Genomic DNA, 20,402 nt, shown 5'->3' with positions numbered 1-20,402 from the left:
GCCACTCGTGCGCGCCTGTATGTGTATGGAAGAGGGACAGGCTCATGAATGAGCCCTCCTGCTGCCGACTAAGGTTGTTCAAGGATTTGGAATGGTACCAGAGGCCCTTGGAAATGTAATTGTGATTTACCTGTGCCAAAGGGGCTATAAACGTCACATTTATAAAGGGGAAGGGAGGCAGGATTTGGAAGTTTAGCCACCTCGGAGCCACCCATCACTGCTGCAGTGTGGGAAGGGCAGCTGCCGATTGACAGACGAGGCCTCAGGAACACCGGGATCCACACATGCGGGGCTGCGGCTGGGAGGCTGCTCTCCAGGGTGGACGGCACCTCAGGCAGAGCACTGCCATTGCTAAGCTGGACCTTCCTGCCCTGGCTGAGGGAGTGGCGGGTGACATGGGGCAGGTCCAGCTTAAGGCAGCCAGGTCTTCCGCTTCCAGCCCGGTGACAGTGGTGAGACTCCTGTGATGTCGCACCAGCTGGCTTCTGCCCCTCAGCCCTGGGCCATGGCTATTTTACTCGCCAGTCACCACAGCTCCCTCCCGCTACATAACGACACTGCGTAAGACACGATGCTGCTGGTGCCAGCCGTGTCCTTGGCTGAGGAATATTTATGAAGGGCAGGGAGGCAGCCCTGAGAATCTGAGGACCCCGTGCTGCTAATCACAGGAAGTGGCTTCAGAGGAGCAGGCTCATTCCAACCGCCAGGGCCGTGACGCCGGATGGACTCTGCTCAGCAGTCATTTATCGAACTCCTGTGTAGAAGGGGGCTCCACTCCAGGCAGGGGTAGGCTGCTTGTTTCCATCGTCCTCGCTGGCTACTCGGGCACATGTTGAATTCTTAGCTCTCTGCATATTTTTGCAAGTGAGACTGGTATGCAAGTGAGACAAGATTCTGGGATTTTGGGCCCCAGGTCAGTTCTGTTGAGCCCTGGGCAGGGTAGGTAGGTCCCAGTGCCCAGCAGTGAGGAATATCCTTCAGGAGGAGGCCATGGCCAGTGGCACTGCAGGCCCCATAGTTAGACCCTAGCCTGGCAGAGGGTAGGATGCTTTGTGTATACGGCAGGATGGAAGGCAGGAAACGCACACTCATGGGGTTTCCCTGTCCTGCGATCTCTGCAGCCCAGCCAGGATGTAGATGTTCTGGGAGCTTTCAGCAATCACTCAGTTCTGCCCTCATCTCCAGTGCTTCCTAAAAGGCAGAAAGTGTGCTATAAAAAATACCCTTAAGGGTGGGGGAGATGGCTCAGTGGAATAAGCGCTTCCCTGGCAAGCTCAAGGACCTGAGTTCAATCCCTGGTTCTGCAAAAAAAAACAAAAACAAAAAACCAACCATATATTGGGGCTGGTGAGATGGCTCAGTGGTCTAGAGCACCTACTTAGAACAAGCTAAGCTAAGCAAAGCACGGGGACTGCGGTTCAATCCCCCAGCACCACATGCCAGCCAGCCCCGCCCCCTGGTGGGCTGAGCTGGCCACACACATAAAATAAATAAATAAATAAACAAATTAAAAAAAAAAAAAGAACTTTAAAAAAAAATACCCTTGTACTCCTAGCCATGGCAAAAATACTCAGTGTACACAGTATCCTAAAGCCATCTTCGAGGCAGCTTGCCAGTTGCCAGAGCCTGTCCCTCTGGGAGCAGCTGGATGCTGACTCGCGGGCCCCCAGGCCCACCCTCTGGATCCGTCTTCCCCTCTATCAGCACACAGCTCCCGAAGGCCCCCCCAGGCACAGGGCAGGTGTTTCCCTGAGCTGCCAACCCGGGAAGAGCAGAAGGCTGCATAGGCACAGGCTGAGCTGTGTGAAGCTCTTGCCCTTCTGCGGTAGCTTCAGAAGTCTCAGGAGAGCCCCAGGCCAAAGGAGGAACATGTTCACCTTGGTGCACTGATCCAAGTGGGACAAGTTGCCGAACACCCCACGGAGTCGAACGGCACGACTCTGTAAGGCTCCATGTTCCCAGTCTGTGCACGCGTGGTCCCTGTCGTGCGGTGATACGGGATTGTGAAGCCAGCGTGCATTTAAACTTCTGGCACCTGGTTTATTGTAGGCTTTCCTTGTCCCCCCCCCCCAATAATGTGACTTCTTAAAATGCTGCATGTAAACCCCTTATTTTGATTACCACATGTGTATTTATTTGTTTGCTGAGATGGGAACTCCCTGTGTTGCCCAGGCTGGCCTCCAACTTTGCAGTTCTCCTGCCTCAGCCTCCCAAGTAGCTGAGGCTGCTGGCTTGTACCTTTCCTGCAAGTCTAGGTCGGGCTCCCTACAGCTGTGCTTTAGGGTTGTGACTGCGATGATCCTCAGTAGCAGCGGTGCCAGCCAGCGTTGTAGAGGGGCCTTCCCATGCCAGCCCCTGAGCCACATGCACACATGTGGTCTCAGCTAAACCCCACAGCAGCCCCAGAGGGAAACAGTTTTGCAGGTAGGGAAACTGAGGCCCAGAGAGCTGGCCAGGCCCAGGGCACTGCGCTGCTCCATCCCCACTGCTGCTTGACAGTTCTTTTAATCACGTCCTGGGCTGCCGCGAACAATGCCAGCCACTAATAGATCCTGCTGTCTCATTTCTCAACCTAGTTTCCCTTAACTGATATTTCATGGCTATTGTTAATGTGCATTCTTCACTGAGTAATTTCCACAGCCCGAACTTGTAACACATCCCAATGACAAACGTCCCCAGCTCCGAATCCCCCATCAGCTGCAATGTCACCCTCACCTCCTCCCCGACACCTTCCGACAGCCCATCCAGTTTTATGATCGCTCTGTCCCAGCGATCACTACTGAACCTTTAAGAATCCAGGCGCATTTCAAGTTTAATTGAATAAAATTCGTTGTATAATAAATTCTGCATGAATGCTACATAAATCAGTGCCTGGAAGGATTTGTGGCTCATCCTTCCCCACCCCCCCAGACTGGGCTGCAGAACCTCACTGGCAGGACTGAGCCCACGCTAGTCCTGTGTTGATTGCCGGGAGGGATAAATTCACCTTCGCAGCGTGGTTGGGGTCTGGTTGTCACTGGCCCTGGCCTACTGCCTTTAATTCTCTGAGAGTCCCGTAAGGAAGGTGATGCTTAAATCCAAGCAGAGTGAGGGATCAAGACCCAGAAACTTGGGGGTTGCCCCTTGCATTGGGTAGTTGTGGCGCAGACTTGAGATTTCCAAAGTCATCATTTGTCACCTCTGGAATTGTGATGACAGGTCTGGGTGCTCCTGTTCATAAGTCTGCACATAACCTCAAGATTCCATGGAACACCTTGTTTGAGAATCTCTGGTCTCCACCCATGTGAATGAGACACAGTGGCACATCCCTGCAGTCCCAGCTACTTGGGAGGCTGAGGCAGGAGAATTGCTCACGCCCAGAAGTTTTGAGACCAGCCTGAGCAAGAGCAACAGTGAGGAAGCAACCCAGGCAGCACCTTCTCTGGGAGCCACGTGGGGACTCACGGGGCTGCCTTCCCCAGGAGCCTTGGTGGGGAGTGCATGTGGCCACAGCCTCGAGGGAAGGAGGGAGGACCTGGGGCTGGATGGCTCGCATGCCCACGAACTCTAGAAGGGCAGTGAGCGACCAGCAGACATGGCCTGTCACCCTGGAGGCCGAGGTGGAGGATCACAGGTCTGACCTCACCCTGGGCAACTTAGCAAGATCCTGTGTCAAAAACTAAAAAGAGGGGCGGGGAGATGGCTCAGTGGAATAAGCGCTTCCCTGGCAAGTGCAAGGCTCTGAGTTCAATCCCCGGTTCTGCCAGGAAAAAAAAAAAAAAAAGAGTCCTGCCCCTGGCTCAGCTGGCCTCTTACCCGTGGAAGGAGAGTGGTAGCCAGGGCCGCTGGGAGAGTTCAGTGAGGTAGAGGCAGCAGTCACCCTCCTGGCACGTGTTGGCTCTGATCCTGTCTGTTATGTGTTACTTGGATTCTAATGCCCCTTGGGTCACTTTTAGCTGAGTCCCCTTGAGCAACTTATTTAATCACTCTGAGCCTCACTCTTCAGCCTTTATAACTGGGAATAATCACAGGGGTTTCCACAGGCTCAGGCACTAACCCCTCAGGACTGGCATGTGGTGGTAGCTCAGAAGACAAGCACACAGTAAAGTGGCAGTTGTGGTTAAGTCACTGCACCCTTTCCAGAGCACTTTCTGAGAGCTCTGCCAGGCGAGGCGGAGGCTTTGGATCCTCAGGCTTACAGAGTGGCTGGAGGAGACAGATGGCCTCCAGAGGGACTAGTCACACTCAGACCAGGGGCATGTAGCTCTAGGAACACCACAGAGCCAAAGGCAGAGGACCTGGCCATAGAACCATGAGATCATCGCTCCTATTTTGTAGGTGAGGAAACCGAGGCCCAGCGGGGAGTGCTTAGTGGCCCCCAGCCGAGCCCTGATTATATTGAGGCATCTTAATTTAAGTGCCATAGCTCATTTAATCCCCTGAACAGCCTGTGAAGGTGGGGCTATGGTCCCCGCCCCCTTACCACAGAGGAGCGTGAAGCACAGAGAGGAGAAATCGGCTGTTTCAGGGTACCCAGCGCTAGGCGTCGGGGCCAGGCCTTGAATCAGGGCGTTTGCCTCGGAACACCATGCATGACTCGTGCCTCTGCAGCGCTGAGCTGTGTGCTCAGTTCTACCACAAGGACAGGCTTCTGTCTGCTTTTTTTTTTTTTTTTGGCAGAACCAGAGATTGAACTCAGGCTGTTGCGTTTGCCAGGGTAGCGTTTATTCTACTGAGCTATCTCCCTGACCCTGTTGTTATTTTTAAGACAAGGTCTTGCGATGATACACAGCTGATCTTGAAGTCCTGAGCTCAAGTGATGCCTCTATCTCAGGCCCTTGAGCTGGGACTACACGGGCGCCACTGTGGTGATCAGCTACACCAGGTTTTGTTTTTGTTTTAATTTTCAGTTTTATTTAACGGCATGTTTTTTATGTGTCAGTTTATTTCTCAGAATCCTCCAAGTTATCCCCCTCCTTGAGGAGTGGGGAAACAGGCTCGGGCTTACTTGCTCAAAGCCATAGGTGTCCCCCGGGGTGATGATGGTGGCTATCATGTCCTCGCGAGCTGACTGGCAGCTTGGCACTCTCCTTTTGGCAGAGCTTTTAAAACTTTCTCCCTTGAGTTTGGTGTGGTGGCGCATGCCTGTAATCCCAGCCCTCAGGAGGCTGAGGTGGGAGGCTTGCTGAGTTAGAGGCCAACCTGGGCTACATGGTAAGTTCTAGACCAGCCTGAGCTACACAGTGAGACCCTGTCTCAAAAAAATATAATAGGCCGGGGAGATGGCTCAGTGGAATAAGCATTTCCCTGGCAAGCGCAAGAGCCTGAGTTCAATCCCCAGTTCCACAAAAAAAAGAAAGAAGGAAAGAAGAAAGAAAGAAAGAAAGAAAGAAAGAAAGAAAGAATTAAAATTAAAAAAAAGAGAGAAAACCTCTCCGTAGTTGGCATTCCCTACAACAGCCCTTCACATAAATATTAGCATCCTTGCTATGAAGGGCTGCTAATCCAGAAATCCAGAATTTGAGGCACAGGGAAGTGGTGATTTACCTGGTGCAAGTGTTCTCGTTGGCCTTCAGATTCCCCTGCTGTGGCCACTCAGGACAGCTAGTGACAGTGAGCCTGACTGACATCGAAGCAGTCTGGGCTGCTCCTGCAGGCCAGTGAGTCAGGGTGTTCTAAACTACGGAGGCCCCTGCTCGCCACAGCTAGAAATGGCTGCTGCAAGGGAAGACAAGAAGCAGATGCCAGTTCAGGTGGCACAGAGGGCAGAGGTGCCCAGGGAACTGCCCAAGTTGATGCACAAAGGCACTCAGGGACGCAAGGTGACCTCTCCTCCAGCCAGGCCCACAGGAACAGCCCCCAAGGCTGCTCCCAAGGCACAGGTTCTCCGGCCCTCACTGTTGGCCATCTGCGATGCCCATGTCCCTCCCCGGCCAGCAGGTGGCTTTATTTATGATCACCTTGGAAGGGTCGAGCAGACATATGTTGCTAAGGGTCGTTTATTCTTGTTTAGAAAATTTATGGCTTCACCTCGATTACACACTGTCAAAACGCGAAGGATTGGCCCCAAAGCCTCTTGCCGCCTGACTGCCTCAGACGCGTGTACATCTGTTAACTCCGTAGGAGCTGTAGAGGGAAATAAGGTTCACTATAACTCAGAAGCTCACCATCCCACCACGAGGTGTGAGCAGCAGGCCTTGAGAAAAGACAGCCAGCAAGCGGCTGGGAGGAGCTTGGGGCTGCGGTGGTGTCCCCAGGTGGCCTTGGGACCCTGCAGGAGCTGGGCCATGGACTCTTTCCAGGTAGTTGAAGTGGGGAGGAGGGGAATGGAGCTTTTATTTCCATGGCCCTTGGGGTTCCAGCTGTAGGACCCCAACAGCTGGAGAGGGCTCTGAGCCTGTGGTTCTCCAGCTGGCGACTTCAGCACAGAGAGAGAGACTGGTGACAGCACTGCTGCAGAGGGCAGTGGAGATGCCCGAACTTTGGGAGGGCAATTTGGCGGTGTGCATGCGAAGACCTAGGAAGGCTCTGGCGAGTCCACGCATGTCTGAGGATTCCTCAGAAGACAACGCGTACGTCAGTGGAGCTGGAAGAGATTTTTTGGGACCGCGTTGCTTATTAGTCAAAGTTTAGAAATCACCATCCAACCATAAGGAACTGGATAATTAAATAAGTAAAATATCTCACAAGGAACTTTTTTTTTTTTTTTTTGTATTTAGGACAGGGTGTAAAGGGTGTTCAGGGTCTCACTGCATAGATAGTCCTCATAGTGATCCTCCTGTTTACAGCCTCCCACGTGCTGGGATTACAGGTGTGCACCACCATGCCCAGTCTCAATCACCAACTCAGCATGACCCAGGGGTGGGGCCAGCGTGGCAGGCCTGGGGATTGTTTGAACTCCTGGCCCCTGCATCTGCCTAAGCAGGCGCTTTAATCCGCTGAGCTATTTGGCCCTTCTCACAAGGAACTCTAATAAATTGAATCCATGGAAAAAGAGGGCACCCACCTACCTCCTACCTGGGGAAAGTGGTCAGTAGTTGCTAAGTGGGGGGGGGGAGGGGAGAACCATGCCAAAGGGCAAAATGCTGCAGAGAGAATCTAGATCCTGTAAAAGAAATGTACATGTGTGTACATACCATAGAAAAATTGCAAGGATTCATTTCATAGGTTAATAATACCTCTCAGTGGTATAATTATGGGCTGTTTTAGTGTTCATTTCTACATATCTGGATTTTTCTACAATGAATTGGATTTAAGAAGGGGCTGAGAGAGAGAGAGAGAGAGAGAGAGAGAGAGAGAGAGAGGAGCTGATAACTGATTCCCCCTGCATGTGACAAATCACCTTCCTCCCTTGGGATGGCTGGAGACATGGGGAAGGCCCCCAATGAGGTCCCTGACACCACACCCCTGGGGATCACCCTCTCGTAGCCAAAGCCATGGTTCCTCCAGAGTCCGGATGCAGGGGCACGTGGGGTGCATTCACTGTGGGAGAGACAGCTGGCTGGCTGGCTGGCTGGCCTCCAGCCTTGTGCATACACTTCAGCTCCACTCTAGGGCAGCAGAAGAGAGAAGAAAAATGATCCGTGCCCACTGAGATGCCCCAGGGGACAATCCCATCAGCTTTCACCAAACTGCTGGGGACTTTGGTGTCCCTCTCTCTCCTTGGTTGGTGACTGCGTCTTTTGAATTCTCCAGGGTTTGGGAGTAGACAAAGAACACTCTGATTTATTCTCTCACACAGCTTTCATCTTAGATTATCCTACGTTTCCCTGGGCAAAGTGGCACCTGACAGAGTGACGAGCTCAGTGTGCTACACTCAGCAAGTGGCAAAAGCAGCATTCAGTCCCCAGCCTGCAATAACAAACTGCAGCTTCCTTTCTTTTCTCTTCTGCTTATCCCAGGAAGGGCAGAGAGATGCCCACTGCAACTGGAAGCAGCTAAGGCTGGATCCAGATCCAACACAAAGGAGTCTGGTAATCCATTAGTAATGTCTGCCATGGCTGTAGGAGCAGCCCCAGTAACAGGCAGTGTGCTTTTGACACCTCTGCTTCCTGAGGCAAAGCCCTCACTGGCCTCAAAAGTGTAGAGACTTCAGAGGGAGATGGGAGTCTTTAGCTTGTCCCTCTAATCTAGACCCTAAAGATGGCTTACTCTTCCAGCCCAGAGCTCCCCAAGAGAGCCTGACCAGCAGAAGAGAAATTCCTCAGAGCTTTGAGGTGACATAACAGGGCCATAGATCTCTGGGAAGCAAATACTTATAAATCTAATTAATTAGTCAGCCCTGACGAGCTCACAGCCATAAGTCAGTGTCTGAAATTACATTTTGCATTAAAGCGCACAAATTTAAAATTAAGCCAGTGAGCAATGGCATGACCCTCCCTCCCCCATCCTTTGCTGTCCTGCGATCTGCTTTGGGTTGCAGTTCCAGAAGCCACCTCCCTCCGACTGCCTCATCTCTCAGCTCCGCTGGTGCTGTTTGAGCAGGAGCAGGGGACAGTGACCTTGTCCCACCCGGTCTCTGCCTTAGCTGGCAAGGAGAGTGGCTGCAGCCCTAGGACTGGAGTGAGGACCAAGGGAATGAGGTGGACATTCCTCCCTCCATGGGGTGGTTGGGAGGGGACTACAAGAGCAGGTGGCACTTTGCTCAGGCGCACCCCCAATTCCAGCTCTCTTTAGCTTGCTGGATGGGGCCATCTGCTGTTCTCTGGCCTGCCTACCTCCCCTGGTTTGCTGGAGTTTGGAGCCCAGGGCTCTGACCCTCAGAAGTCTTCTAAAATCCCAGGAGGACTATTAGCAGCAAGTGGAATTAAATGGTCAAGGCTGAACTGCAGGGGCAGCAGGGGCCTGATGTGGCAGCTCCAAGGCCCTTTTGTCTAGAAGGCGCTCCCATCGCTCACTGCACACTCGGCCCAAGGCAGGGCACTGGAGTGTGGCCAACTTGGCTCACGGTGCTGGCTCTGCCCCTTACTGACTCGGGTCCTGGGCAATGATGACAATCTCTGAACCGCGGCTTCTCACGCAAAGTGGGCATCGTGACGGGTTGGCACAGACACTTGGTGTAGTGCTCTGGGGGACAGGAATGGTGTCGTCACATTGTTCATGGCCATAGCTCCAGCCCCAGTCCCAGGCCACCCCAGAGTGGAAGAGGCCCCATGCATGCGTCTGTTTGCTGGGTGAATCAATGCGAGCCTGCACTCCTTGGCAGTCTAGCTTCTTGGGCCCGCTCCTGGCTGGGACACCTGCCAGCTGCCCAGCCCACCTGGCACCATCTGCGCTGATGGCAAAGCTATCCAGCAGTCTGCACGCAGAGCCCCACTGCCCCATACAGGGTGGTGCTCCCTTCCCGGACAGTGCCCTGTGTGGGGAAGGAGCAGGTCAGGGAGGGCCAGTGGGCGGCCCTGGGGAAAAGACGGAGCCTGAGTCTGGCAGGAGCCCCCAGGGCTGCAACATTGCCCAATGGCACCAGTGGCACCGTGTTTCTCCCCCATTGATCTTTACCCCAACCTGACTCCCCTGCCTCCCTCAAGGAACCTTTCTCTTGAGCCCAGTTCTGTCATTTGTACCCCCAATGACCTCCCCCCTGCATCTTCTTTAGTACCGAGATTGAGTTACATCCCCAGCCCTATTCATTTATTTGGACAGTGTGGCTCATGAATTTGCCCAGACTGGCCTTAAACTCTTCTGCTTCAGCCTCCCATGTGTGGGGAATTCTCAATGACTTCTAAAACCTAGCTTGGGAACTGGCCCTCCCCAGCTCCTGCCTCCCCACCGCCTGTGCAGATCCTTCCTCAGGGCCGTGAAATCTGGTAGACCAATGGCTGAATCTCGGCCCTAGTGCCCTCCAGCTGTGATCCTGCACAAGAGCATTCACTTCTCTGAACCTCTGAGCCATCGTCTGTACAGTGAGGCCGGCTGTACTCCCAGCCCCTGGACTCCTGGGTGGATTAAATGCAAGCATTTGTGTGGAAGGCCCAACACAGAGCCTGGCCCAGGATAGTCACTGTGGGGGTGGGCTTGGCCGCTTTGATGTCTGTACTTGCTGTGTTCTTGGGGACAAGGTGCTCCAGGTCCTACCGCTCACCACCCTCCCACCCTGTCTTGCTGCTTCGTCTATCCTGTGTCTCTCTTTCCAACTTCAGAACGGAAGCCCTTTCTCCCAGGCAAGTAGGAAAGTACGCATGCTTTATGATCTTCTCCCTACAAGGGTGTGAGCTGCTTCTCTGAAATACCCACTACTTGTCCTGACTACATTTTAAGGTATGTGTGGTCATACCTTCCCTCAGAGAAGCATGGGCTGGGAAGGTGGTCAAGCCCTTCCAAGTAGTGTGTGGGCTAGGCTTGGCTCACGGGCCAGGCGGACCCACGGGCACCCCCACTGTCTGGGTGGTAATCGGGCAGCTGTCACACTGAGATGTTAATGAGGAGAGAAGGCTGAGGCCTGGAATCACTTGGTGTTGTTTGTGTCTAGGTGTCCCCCCAAAGCCTCAGGCAGTCTTGGGGCAGCTTCCTGGAGGTTGTGATTATTGTGGGTGTGGATGCTGCACCTGCCCTGGGGCAGGTAATTTGCATTTCAATGTAAGGAGGAAAGAGAAGTTAGCTGCTTGAGCTGCTGCTACTCCTCTTTTTGTGCTCTTGCTGTTTGCTGCCACCATGAAAGGTTGTCCTCTGTCATGTGCCACTCTGCCTTGGAGCCAGCTGAGTATGGACTGAAACCTTCAGTAACTGTGAGCTAAATAAACCTTTCCTTCCTTCACTTTGAGTGTCGGGTATTTGTCCCAGCAACGAGAGAATAATTAAGACACTTAGATAACACAAGCAAGCTTTTGATACCAAGTTCAAGGTCTTATCCGCCTAAAGTCTGGGTCTCCTCTGCTTCTCAGTGTTTTGCCCTGCACAGCATTCAACTGTCAGGCGCATGCGCATGGGCCTGGGCCTGGATCTCTGTGTGCAGCTGGTTCAGGGACAGTCCCGGCAGGGCCTTAATGGCTTTTTCTAACAGCTTCCCTTTCATACATCAGTGGATCAGTGGCCAAGGACAGTTTTCAGCCTATGGAGGTTTATAAACTGTTTACCACCTACAAATGTGGTTACCTTTCCTCATTGGCCACTCCATGACCCCGTAAGAGCCAGCCTCAGAAAGAGGCCCCCACGGAAGCAGCCTGTTGGTGATGCCGCACACGGATCCAGGGCGGGGGCATCTGCCCATGGAAGGGAAGAGAAGCCTGCAGGTCAAGAAGCAGGGCAAAGCTGGGGCACGAGACAGTGGCAGGTTGGCCCCAGTCCTTACTCTTCACTAGTGTCCTCCTAAGATCCGTAAGTCTTCAGCTTGGGCTCTGCGTCTGACTCATGCTCTTCAAATGTTGGCTGCTTGATGAGTGTAGTGAGGAATTACCTCATTCCCACTTCATGCCCAGAGACGGGAGAACTGTGGGCCTGGCCTGAGCCTTCATGCAGCCTCTTCTACATCAGCCCAACATGGGAGGGTGTGGTGGTGGGCGCGGTGGAGTGGCCTAGGACCACACAGCCCAGTTAGGACACTGGCCCAGACGCTTTGCCTGGAGCGCCCTTTGCGTATGCGGCTGCTCCACTCGGACCACGGGCAGCGCAGAGGGAATGTGCTTCCTGCTCCAGCCTGGCTGAATTTGAGGTTCTGTGGCTGCCTGCGAGTGAGGGGAGTGGCAGGCGGCAGTTACTCTGGGAGTTGGTTAGAGCCGGTCAACAGGGCTGGGGACTGTTGTGCCCTCACAGTGCAGGGCGGGGTGAGGGAGAGGACTGGTCTCAAGTTGTTCAACCAGAAGTGGACCTGGGAAAGCCTGAGAGAGTGTCTTCTCCCCATGTGACTCTCCTTAGGCACACTCTACATCATCGATCACTTTCCTCCGTGGCCCCATGATGTCCTTGATCAGAAAATTTGGGACACAACTGAGTTACATGATGTTACAGTACAAGTTCTCATATGTCCTGAGTCTTAAATGACCTTAGAAGGCTAGGGCCAAAATGTTGGCTTTCCTTGCAGCCCTCCTTTTTCTCTAATTTTGGTCTGCAAACTTAGGTTGTTACCCATCCAGAAGAAAAGCTTATTGTGATCACCATACAACCTAGGCTGTTAGGCTTAACCTCACTATCTGTCTGAATATCAAACATCTTAGGCACAACATGGGACAGGTATTTTTCATCAAGTATTGATATGTTGAACGAGCAAATTGGCCAAGCAATGGCCGTGACTCATCCACATGGCAGACACTGACAAAGGATCTATAATCTGAGGTTTAGGATCTCAGGAAAAATCCTGAGGGGATTTGACTGACCTTATCAGACCCAAAAGCTACAAGTCTTGTTGCATAGGTCTTGCTTTATCTTGGTCTTAACCATCCAGCGGAAAAGTATAAAAAGGATGTATAAGAAGTAAAGCCATGGTGTTATGTTGAGCTGTAGGGGACTCAGGTCAGCAATTTCTGACACTGCCAGTCAAGTGGAAGACCCAATACTATTATGGATTACTGGACTCTTTTAGAATATTTTGCTGAGTTAACACACCTATAATATTCAAATAACGGAACTAAACAAAAAAAGGGGATGCAGATGAATGTCCATTTTGTATGTGTATTCAAAATGGTTAGGATATATAGTTACATTCTCTTAATGAATAGAGGGATTTGTTCTAATAGTGTTTGTAAATAGGATATCATGTCTACATCTTGTACAGCAAATAACCACTAGGAAGAGAGTATGCAATGTGTTAATTATTGAAACTGTCCTACCAATTTGATTTGAAACTGTCTCATTGCTATTTGTCTCTCAATAAAATTATGGAAAAAAAAAAAAAAAAAAAGAAGCGGACCTGAGCGTGGGCATCTCACCTGTTCCTGGATTGAACACTCAGCACCCTGATGGAGGGAACCAGAGATGTATCTCCACATAAATGGGTATAGGACAGGACCCATAGGACTTAGAGGCAGGGAGCGGGGAGCAGGGAGACTTTGCACATGAGTCTGCAATTCCAGAGTCCATCATGCCCTGGCTTTTGGGAAAGTATTCAGAATGAACCACTTTCCACCATTCTTCAAGCCATGCTGGCCAACTGAGTTTCCAAGTACCATACCTGAGACCTATGACAGTGCTGGACTTATGTGTTAGCCAAACTCACAAACAACGCATCTGCCCATGCCTCATCAGCCACTTTATGCAACAGTGTTACTTGCCAACAATGATACAAAGGCCTTGTAACAGTGGAGACCAGTGCTTCTCCATCTGTGTTGGAAAACACAATTCATAGACACAAGTCCTGTCAGTGGGTCAAACCCAAACCATTTTTCCGTTATAAACTTTTTATTTATTTTTTGCAGTGATAACTTGCCAGGCAAGTGCTTATTCTATTGAGCCATTATTTTAGGTGGAACCAGGGATTGAGCTCAGGCCCTTATGCTTGCCAGGCCAGTGCTTATTCTACTGAGCCATCTCCCCGGCCCCTGCAGTGATAACCTGTAAGGAAAAGCCAAGCATCACAGTGTAAGGCCTGTTTGTAGGTGGGGGTGCACTACTCTGGGGCCCTCCCAGCATTCTGGGCCTTGCAGGACTTGTCCATTAGTGGCAGGAAGGCTTGGTGAGAAAGCCCCGGGGCGCCAGGAGCTGTGACTGCTGACAGTGACTCTCATGCCAGGGTCACGTCTGGCCAGGTGAGGCAGTGAGAACCCACTAGGCTGATGAGGCTGCTCTCTTGAGTAAAAAGCCCCTGGCGGTGGAGCTGGGAAAACACGGGCTCCCTGTTGAGGCTGAGTGGGCTGGTTCTACAGAACAGGGGGTGCTGCAACCTAGGCAGAAGGCAAGGCATGACCCTTGACCGCTGGCTAGCAGAACAGCTAGACACACCCAGTGGTAGCTATAAAATTTTACTTCATATATGTCTGGATCATCCAAATTTATTCCCACCATTAATACTTTGGCAAGTTACTGTGTAAAACAAAAACTGCAAAGATGCAATCTAACCTAGTCATGGTAGACTCTCTGGAGAGGGCAGGGCCGGGCTCAGGGCTGTGTTTCTGAAAGGTGTCACCAAAGGACAGGGAGGAAGCGACGCATGGGAAGCCCCCTCCCCGGCTGGAAGGTGAGGCGCCAGCCATCCAGGCACACAGCCCCACAAAAAGCAGAACATAGCCATCATGTGCTTCAATACAAATTTAATAAAGCCTCTGACATGTTTTAATTCATAAGTTATCCACAAAAACAAAAGACCCACAACTGTTTAGAACCATCAAGAGCCATCACGGTGCCAATGAACACCGGCTATAAAAGTAGACTCAGTGTTTTAGATAGTGCAATATCGCAGCTGCTGTGACTATAAACTACTCTCCTGGTCAAGAAAAGAACTGGTGAAGTTGCTATTGGTGCTTATAAACCACACCTCCTCCAGAGGCCCACGGACTCTTCTCAGCTAAGAAAAACCATGGTGGGATCAACCTTTGTGTGGGCCATGAGCTAACAGGGCTCAGCACCTATGTACAGACTATGTACACCAAGGTCAATACATATCTCTTCTTTTGGCGGAACCGGGGACTGAACTTGCCAGGGAAGCGCTTATCCCACTGAGCCATCTCCCCGGCCAGTGTCAATACACATCTTAAAAGGAGTCGAGTGTGTACAGAATGTTTGAATCCACAAAGCGGGGGTTACTAACACATCTTAGCGTTAATTTCCTGCCTTCACATTCATCTTTCCCATCACAGTAAAGCATGTGATCTTCCTCAGGAGCCCACGGCCCTGGCCCTGGTCCGACCGGGATCCCGCTGAAGGCCTCTGTGAGTGTGGGTGGCAGGCTGCTCTCTGGCTGGAAGGTGTGGCTTCTAAGCACTATAAGCTGAAGCCTGGGCAGAGTGGGGGAGGGAGCAGGTGTGCTCCACTTCTCCTCTGGCTTTCTTCTGGGTGGGGACACATGAGGTACAGGAAAGACCACGCCCAGGGTCCCTGCCTCAATTCCCTGGATTGGACAAGAGTTTTCATGAACAGACGGTAGAGAAAAGTGTAACAGGTTGGAAAGGGAAATGGAGTAAAAACTGAAACAAAAACAAGCCAACAATGCAGAGGCAGTGAGGAGAATGCGGGTTTCCTCGCCTTCTGAGCTTGTCAGTGCAATGGTTCCCAGGGCTCTGCATTGAGTGCTGGGCAGCAAGCCCCAAGACTCGCGGAGTGAAGCCACTGCCCACTTTGGGCAGTTGAACAGGGCAAATGAGCCGAGAGAAAGGGAGTTGCTGCGCTGGGCAGCAGTCAGTGAGTGCAGCTAGAAGTGGACCAAACCAGGATGCCAACGTGGATGCATAGGTCAGGATCGGTGGTGAGGGTGCCCTGACAGCTTGGCCTGCCGAGGACTCCCGAAAAGAGGCTGCAGCAGGGAAGGTGCAGCTTGGTGGTGGGAACAGTGCCCTGAACTTTTGGTGCTCTACGGCCTCCCTGGGTACCAGCTGGGTCTGGCTGCCGAGAAGAGGCCACTGGGTGGGACAGAGGCAGAGACTTCATTGGGTGCATAGAGGCTTAGCAAGGCCTTACCTGAGTGAAGAGTTTTCAGAACGGGAGAGGATCCACATGTAGCAGGCTTCATGCGCCCAGACCCACGCCATGGGACGACTCTAGGCTCCTGCAGTTTGAGAGACCAGCTCACTCTGGTCAAGGGAAGACAGACTTAAAAAGCCCCAACTATCCAAAAGTGTCCTCTTTACATGTGCCAGGCCTGGGCTCTTGGCTACTGGAAAGTGGGAAGAAAGGACCAATGTGGGTGGAACCTGGAGGTTTATTATCAACAATCCCTTCCACCTAGATCACCTGGAGAAGGCTGTGTAGGGCCATCATGTGCGTCTAAGTTCCTTGAGGCCACATGGGAGTCTCATGGCTATAAAAAGCTTGGGGGCCGACGGCTCCGGGCATGTTGGCCAAGCTCCCAGCTGTTTCTAGGAGCCCTGGAGGGCTCGTGGATGGGACGGGGTTAGAGCTAGGACAGCTCGAAGCCTGTGTTCATGCTGATGGCGTAGCGCAGCTTCTCTCGAAGGATGCTTTTCTTGCTGTAGTTGGGCAGCTTGAGGAGATTGAAGCAGGTGGAGGAAGTGGGTAGACGGCCACCTGGCTCTCTCTTGCGAATGGTGAAGAAGCCCCGGAGGACACTGCCCAGGGTGTCCCCAGTGTCCTGCAATTGACACCACAGTCTTGAGTCAGGAGGTGCTTGGCCTGGTAGATGCCAAAGCAGAGAGAGGACCTCAGCAGCCACAGGGCACCGGGCAGAATGTGTGCTGCCCTCGGTGCACATGTGGCGCCTCAGGTCAACCCCAAATTTGATAGTGGCCTGACTGCTGAGTACAGAGAAGCAGCCCTGGTTCTATGAGGCCACATGGGGACTCCTGCACTGTCAGCTTTGAGAAAACCAGCCTTCTGGGTCATAGCCAATATCAGTTAACCAGTCGGCAAAGAACCAAATAATGGGAAACTTCTGGGTACAAAAGCTTTCCTAAATGCAACTTAACGTTTCCTGCTGGCTCTGCCTGTTTCATGGTGGACTTGGCCTTAAGTAGAGAGGCTGAGACTGTCTAGTGTCCTACATGAAGGAGGCACACTCAGGAGCCTCTGGGTCTTCAGGGGTGGGGTACATCTGAGCATGTGCTATGGCCAGGCTCACAGAGTGAGAGGCATGCTAACCCGAAGGTGCTGTCCTTTAACAGACTGACACAGCAGAACGTCTGGGTGGCACGGCAGCAGGGGAGGAGCTGCAGTATAGGCCTGCATTTGTCTGCCCTGAGGCTTACCCCTCCCAAGCTGCCTCTCAGGCTTGGGACCTGGCTGGACTAGCTACCACTGGGACAGCATGCACTACCCCAACGTCCCTGTCCCCAAGGAAGGAAGAGAAAGAAGGAGCAGCCAGGGCAGGGCCAGCTGCTCTCATGCTGTGAGAACTGTGGCTCCAAGAGGTCCAGTGCCAGTCCTGCTTAAAACACAGACTGGGAGAGGGTCCACAAGGGGAGCACAGCAGAAGACAAGCAAGCAGGAACAAGGGCCACCACCAGGCACCTGTGGCTCCCGCTGTGTACCTGGTCATCAGACACTTCCACACAGCGGATGGAGAATGGGGGCTTGAGGTAGGCGAATCCCAGGAGCGGAGGCCTGGAGCAGCTGGTCACAAACTGCAACACAACGTAGGGTCAGAGGGGACAGGAGGAGCTCCTACAGTTACACTACGTGCTTTCCCTTCCTTAGCCACTGTACTGGTCACTGTGCTGAGCCAGCAGTGAGGATGACAGCAGCAAAGCTGGCTTGTGTTATGTGGACCACACATGGTCCCTGCAGGGTGCAGCTCTCTGGTACTGACACATACAGACTCCTCACTCATCAGAGATGACTGGCAATTTGTAGGGGGGACTGAGGAGTTAAGGAAAAGTCAGAGCTCATCTACAGCACCAGAGTGACCTTCCTGAGAGGCGGTCTCCAGTGGCAGTGCTATGTAGTCACAGCAGCTGGGAAGAACAGTGACAGACACCCTTCCTTAGAGATCCTACACAACAGCAGCACTGGCAAGGGTAAGGCAACATGGGGGCCCCCCAGGTCAGCTGTGGGGGAGGGGCTGCACCCGAGGGGAGGCCCTGCAGCCACACAGAGCCCTGGTGCCTATCTCCCCAACAGCCTCACTTGCCCACAGCATGCTGGGCGTGGCCTGCTGACTGGCAGAGCTGTCTGTGTGTGGCGGTCCTGGAGATGCCTCTGCAAGAGGGGCTCTGCCCTGAGCATGCAGAGAAGAACCAGGGCTCACAGCCAGAGAGCCTGAGAAATAGACCAAAGCATGGCGCATCGCTTGTGGGTCCTACACCACAATTCCCTGCTATAGCCCAGAACCTTGGCACTCTTCAAATGGCAGCACCCGTGTTGGTTCCTCAGCTGTGCTAGCTCATGTGTGGATGCAGGCAGGGGCCAACCTAGAAATCCCAGAGGTCAACCTAGACAGGCCTGGCCTGAAAAACCTTCCCTTTTTATAATTCTGCAATCCAAAATTCTCTTTTCTCTATGGGATCCAGGGCTTTGCTACTTATGGCTCTAAAATTTAGTGACCAATTTAGTTTGTATCTTAAAAGTAAATATTACCATTTATTTTATTTTATTTTTTTTGGCGGGACCGGGGCTTGAACTCAGCCCCCCCCCACCACTTTTTTTTTAACAGAACCGGGAAATGAACTCAGGCCCTTGCGCTTGCCAGGGAAGCACTTATTCTACTGAGCCATCTCCCTGGCCCCTAATGTTACCATTTAAACAATATTATAAATGGTTATGAGATTCTTGAGATATTGCAAAGATAGTTTTATGTGTGTTATATTTCAAGAATTTTTTTTTTTTTTTAAATGTACTAAATAGCTGCATATAGTGGCACACACCTATAGCCCTAGTACTCTGGGAGGCAGGAGACTGGAAGTTAAATCCCCTGAGGGAACTCAGGGAGATCCTATCTCAATATGATTTTTTTTTTCAATATAAAAAATGAAAAGGGCTGGACATGGTAGTAGTGCACACCTGTAATCCTAGTACCTGGTAGGGGGAGGCAGGAGGAGCACTGTACATGTTTGGCCAGCCTGAGCTACACAATGAGTTCATGGCCAGTCTGAACTATACAGTAAGACCTTGTTTCAAAGGGAAGAAAGACAAACTGTGGATGTAGCTTAGCATGAAGGCCATGGGCTCAATCCCCTGTACCATTTAAACAAAACAGTACTGAATATCTTCCCCTTCTAAAACGTTTTAGTAAAAAAAAAAAAAAAAAAAAAAATGTTTTAGTTATAAAAACCACAGCAGGAACAGCAGCTGAACCTTCTGTGAACACAGACCTCAGTCACTGCAGAGATGCTGTGCATCCAGGCCGGGTTAGTCCTGTTCTGAGGAGGAGACAAACTGCCTGCACATCCAACTCAGGCGGGCTCCAGACTACTTAGTCCTGGGGCTGCCTGAGCAGGGAGGTGCTTCCAACCCTCCAGGGCAAGGGAGGGTGAGGGAGGGAAGCTTCCAGTGCTACACTGCCTGACAGCACCGGTGCATCTCCTCCCAGGTGAGCGCTCTGCTTTCATGCTCCTGGCTCTGGGGCCTGTCTGCAGCCACATGGAAGACAGCCAATGAGGCACTGTGGGTTTGGTGACAGGTCAACTGAAGGTTCAGACATGCCTAACTGTGGGCTGTGGCTATGCCACTGTGAACCGCTGCCTGTCTTCTTCGCAGGACAAGAACAATGGTGTTTCCAGGTCAGCAGAGTGCTGTGAATGAGTCACACTGTGGGAAGCTGAGCTGCTCCTCTGGCAGGACCAACTCTTGGGACTACCCTGCCCCCCACCCTGAGGTCCGGGGGACCTTGCATGGCTGGAGCTGGGGCCTACTGGACTGCTGCAGAGGCCTCCTCAACACTAATGCACTTTCCTCACAACGACCAACCATGAAGACCAGCTGCTAATTCAATTGGTGGGACACTGCCACCTCCTTTCAACTCTGGCGTCACAGTTCTGTTCAAGAAAACCCTATGCCCAACAAAGTAGTTCAAGGCACTAAATTTACTCCCAGAACATGGCAAAGTATTCTACTGTCAAAGGGTTCTACTGTAAAAAAGAAAAGTTGGTGGGGAAATGACTCCATTTTTGTAAAAATACACAGTGTGCCAACCACTGACCTATATTAGTACTAACATCTTGTTGTCAATTGTCAAGAGAGGGGCTGGTGAGATGGCTCAGTGGTCTAAAGCACCTACTTAGAACAAGCTAAGCTCAAGCAAAGCACAGAGACCTCGCTTCAATCCCCCAGCACCACATGCTGGCCCGCCCGCCCCCTGGTGGGCTGAGCTGGCCACACACTAAATAAATAAGTAAATAAATAAATAAATAAATAAATATTTAAAAAAAAATTGTCAAGAGAGAGTTCAGCGGCACTGGGAAAAATGTCTGGAATATTCAGAACTTCATGGACACCAGAACAGGGAACTGGTTCATGTCAGCAACTGTTTGCCAAAATATACGACATTGGCCTAAGCAATTGTGTGTGCTTTACTGGGACACCGTGTGTGTGTGTGTGTGTGTGTGTGTGTGTGTGTGTATGCGTGTGCGCACATGTGTGCATGTGATATATGTTTTGCACTACTGAGAAAAGAGGGTACATGGATAGAGTCCCTGATAGGTAGGAACGTAGGCAGTATACAACTCTACATTTATAGAAATATTTATGGTCACAAGATTGTTTAAAGCTTTGTTTGTATCTTCTGTTTTTTTTTTTTTTTTTTTTGCAGAAGACGGCATACGAGATGTTGCGGCGTGACTGGAGTTCAGACGTGTGCTCTTCTGTTTTTTTTTTTTTTTTTTTTTAAATCAAAGATAGTGTCTTGTTATGTTGAAGGCTGGCCTCAAACTCACCATGAAGCCCAGGTATGT

The 20,402-nt window shown here is 51.7% G+C and overlaps 1 protein-coding gene across 4 annotated transcripts in view; it reads right to left on the bottom strand.

Annotated features, from left to right (window-relative positions):
* Positions 1-14,139: 14,139 nt before the first annotated feature.
* The window catches only part of Ube3b (ubiquitin protein ligase E3B), a 54,689-nt gene continuing 48,426 nt past the window's right edge, over positions 14,140-20,402 (bottom strand). For all 4 annotated transcript variants that reach the window (XM_004636290.2, XM_023720960.1, XM_023720961.1 and 1 more), the window contains 2 exons: positions 17,046-17,138; positions 14,140-16,150 (listed from right to left, as the gene is read on the bottom strand). In XM_004636290.2, coding sequence (XP_004636347.1) covers positions 15,959-16,150; positions 17,046-17,138 — 285 coding nt within the window. In that variant the 3' untranslated portion in view covers positions 14,140-15,958. The remainder of the gene's footprint in view (positions 16,151-17,045; positions 17,139-20,402) is intronic.

Source organism: Octodon degus, unplaced genomic scaffold, assembly GCF_000260255.1.
Source record: "Octodon degus isolate 3935 unplaced genomic scaffold, OctDeg1.0 scaffold00079, whole genome shotgun sequence".
Classification (NCBI taxonomy): Eukaryota; Metazoa; Chordata; class Mammalia; order Rodentia; family Octodontidae; genus Octodon; species Octodon degus.
Note: the sequence above shows the minus strand (reverse complement) of the source record. Positions and strands in the feature narration are given on the sequence as shown.